At 60.7% G+C, this 2507-nt stretch overlaps 1 protein-coding gene across 1 annotated transcript in view; it reads right to left on the bottom strand.

The window, feature by feature from the left end:
* Window positions 1-393: 393 nt before the first annotated feature.
* The window catches only part of LOC113940837 (rho guanine nucleotide exchange factor 2-like), a gene marked incomplete at its 3' end in the record, with an annotated part of 5918 nt that continues 3804 nt past the window's right edge, over window positions 394-2507 (bottom strand). Inside the window, exons 7-8 of the mRNA XM_027631988.1 lie at window positions 1710-1960; window positions 394-530 (exon numbers count right to left, since the gene is read on the bottom strand). Of these exons, the coding sequence (XP_027487789.1) occupies window positions 394-530; window positions 1710-1960 (388 nt within the window). The remainder of the gene's footprint in view (window positions 531-1709; window positions 1961-2507) is intronic.

Here is a 2507-nt window from a genome sequence, read left to right as displayed (position 1 = left end):
GGAACAGGGAGCCCCCAATCCCCATCCCGGGGGTCTCCCTGGAACACAAACCCCCCAATCCCCATCCCAGGGGTCTCTCTGGAACACGAACCCCCCAATCCCCATCCTGGGGGTCTCCCCGGAGTGGGACAGCCCCCAATCCCAATTCTGGGGTCCCTCCGTAACATGAACCCCCCAATCCCCATCCCGAGGGTCTCCCTGGAGCGGGGCAGCCCCCAATCCCAATTCTGGGATCCCTCTGGAACCTGAACCCCCCAATCCCCATCCCGGTGTTCTCTCCGGAGAGGGGCAGCCCCCAATCCCCATCCCAGGATCCTTCTGTAACACAAACCCCCCAATCCCCATCCGGGGGGTCTCCCCGGAGCGGGGCAGCCCCCAGTCCCCCCCGAGTGCCCCGTACCCACCCTGATGAACTGCTGGAATCGTTTGTCCCGGGCCAGCAGGTCCTTGTACTCCTTGAGGGCCCGGCTGTGCTTGGAGCAGAATTCCGCGTACGCCTTCCGGAGCTGCTCCGCGCTGGGGCCCGAGAACTGGGGGGGGATCAGGGACAGTGACCCCCCCCGGCCGTCCTTGGGCATCCCCCACATCCCAGCACTCCCATCCCAAAGTGTCCTGGGCTCCCAGTCCCTCATTCCCGGCCCCCTGATCTCCCGGTCCCTGGTCTGTTCCTATTCCCCCCATTCCCTGTTCCTATTCCCCCCTCCCCATTCCCATTCCCATACCTGGCTGACCAGGATGTCTCCTCATTCCCATTCCCATACCTGGCTGACCAGGATGTCCCCTCATTCCCATTCCCATTCCCATACCTGGTTGACCAGGATGTCCCCCCCATTCCCATTCCCATTCCCTGTCCCCATTCCCATTCCCATTCCCGTACCTGGCTGACCAGAATGTCCACCCATTCCCTGTCATTCCCATTCCCATTCCCTGTCATTCCCATTCCCATTCCTATTTCCATTCCTATTCCCATTCCCGTACCTGGCTGACCAGGATGTCCCCCCATTCCCTGTCATTCCCATTCCCATTCCCATTCCCATTCCCATACCTGGCTGACCAGGATGTCCCCCCATTCCCTGTCATTCCCATTCCCATTCCCATTCCCATACCTGGCTGACCAGGATGTCCCCTCATTCCCATTCCCATTCCCATACCTGGTTGACCAGGATGTCCCCCCATTCCCTGTCATTCCCATTCCCATACCTGGTTGACCAGGATGTCCCCCTATTCCCTGTCATTCCCATTCCCATTCCCATTCCCATTCCTGTACCTGGCTGACCAGGATGCCCCCCCATTCCCATTCCCATTCCCATACCTGACTGAGCAGGATGTCCCCTCATTCCCATTCCCTGTCATTCCCATTCCCATTCCCATTCCCATTCCCATTCCCATTCCCATCCCATACCTGGCTGACCAGGATGTCTCCCCATTCCCATTCCCGTACCTGGCTGACCAGGATGTCCCCTCATTCCCATTCCCATTCCCATACCTGGCTGACCAGGATGTCCCCCCATTCCCTGTCATTCCCATTCCCATTCCCATTCCCATTCCAATTCCCGTACCTGGCTGACCAGGATGTCCCCTCATTCCCATTCCCTGTCATTCCCATTCCCATTCCCATTCCATACCTGGCTGACCAGGATGTCCCCTCGTTCCCATTCCCATTCCCATTCCCATTCCCATTCCCTGTCATTCCCATTCCCATCCCATACCTGGCTGACCAGGATGTCCCCCAGGCGGTGGATGACGAAGTTCTTGTTGCTGTCGCGCTCCAGGGATTCCCGGCGCCGCTCCAGGAGCTGGCTCAGGAAGCGCTGGTGGAGGAGGCTGAGCTCGTCCAGGCAGGGGAAGATTCTCTGGACGGTGCCCGGGTCGAGCTGCAGCTCCTCCAGCATCGCCCTGCGGAACAGCCCGGCCATGATCTTCAGCGTCCGCACGTGGTGCAGCTCCGTCTGCATCAGCTCTGCGGGGGCACGGCCGTCAGGGACAGTGGGGACAGGGACAGGGACACAGAGGGGACACACAGGGACAGGGACAGACTGGGGAGAGGGACAGGGACAGGGACATGGCAGGGACAGGGACAGGGTCATGATCTTCAGCGTCCACACGTGGTGCAGCTCTGTCTGCATCAGCTCTGCGGGGGCACGGTCGTCAGGGACAGTGGGGACACACGGGGACAGGGACAGGGACACATTGGGGACAGGGACACACTGGGGAGAGGGACACACTGGAGAGAGGGACAGGGATAGGGACAGGGACATGGCAGGGACAGGGACAGGGCCATGATCTTCAGCATCCGCACGTGGTGCAGCTCCGTCTGCATCAGCTCTGCGGGGGCACGGCCGTCAGGGGACACCCAGGGACACAGAGGGGACACACAGGGGACAGGGACAGGGACACACTGGGGAGAGGGATAGGGACAGGGACAGGGATGTCCCTGTGTCTCTTATCCCATTCCCTGTCTCCCATTCCCATGTCCCCATCCCTGTCCCCTCACCGTAGATGACATC

This window comes from Corapipo altera, unplaced genomic scaffold (genome assembly GCF_003945725.1).
Source record: "Corapipo altera isolate COAL_440 unplaced genomic scaffold, ASM394572v1 60263, whole genome shotgun sequence".
Classification (NCBI taxonomy): Eukaryota; Metazoa; Chordata; class Aves; order Passeriformes; family Pipridae; genus Corapipo; species Corapipo altera.
Note: the sequence above shows the minus strand (reverse complement) of the source record. Positions and strands in the feature narration are given on the sequence as shown.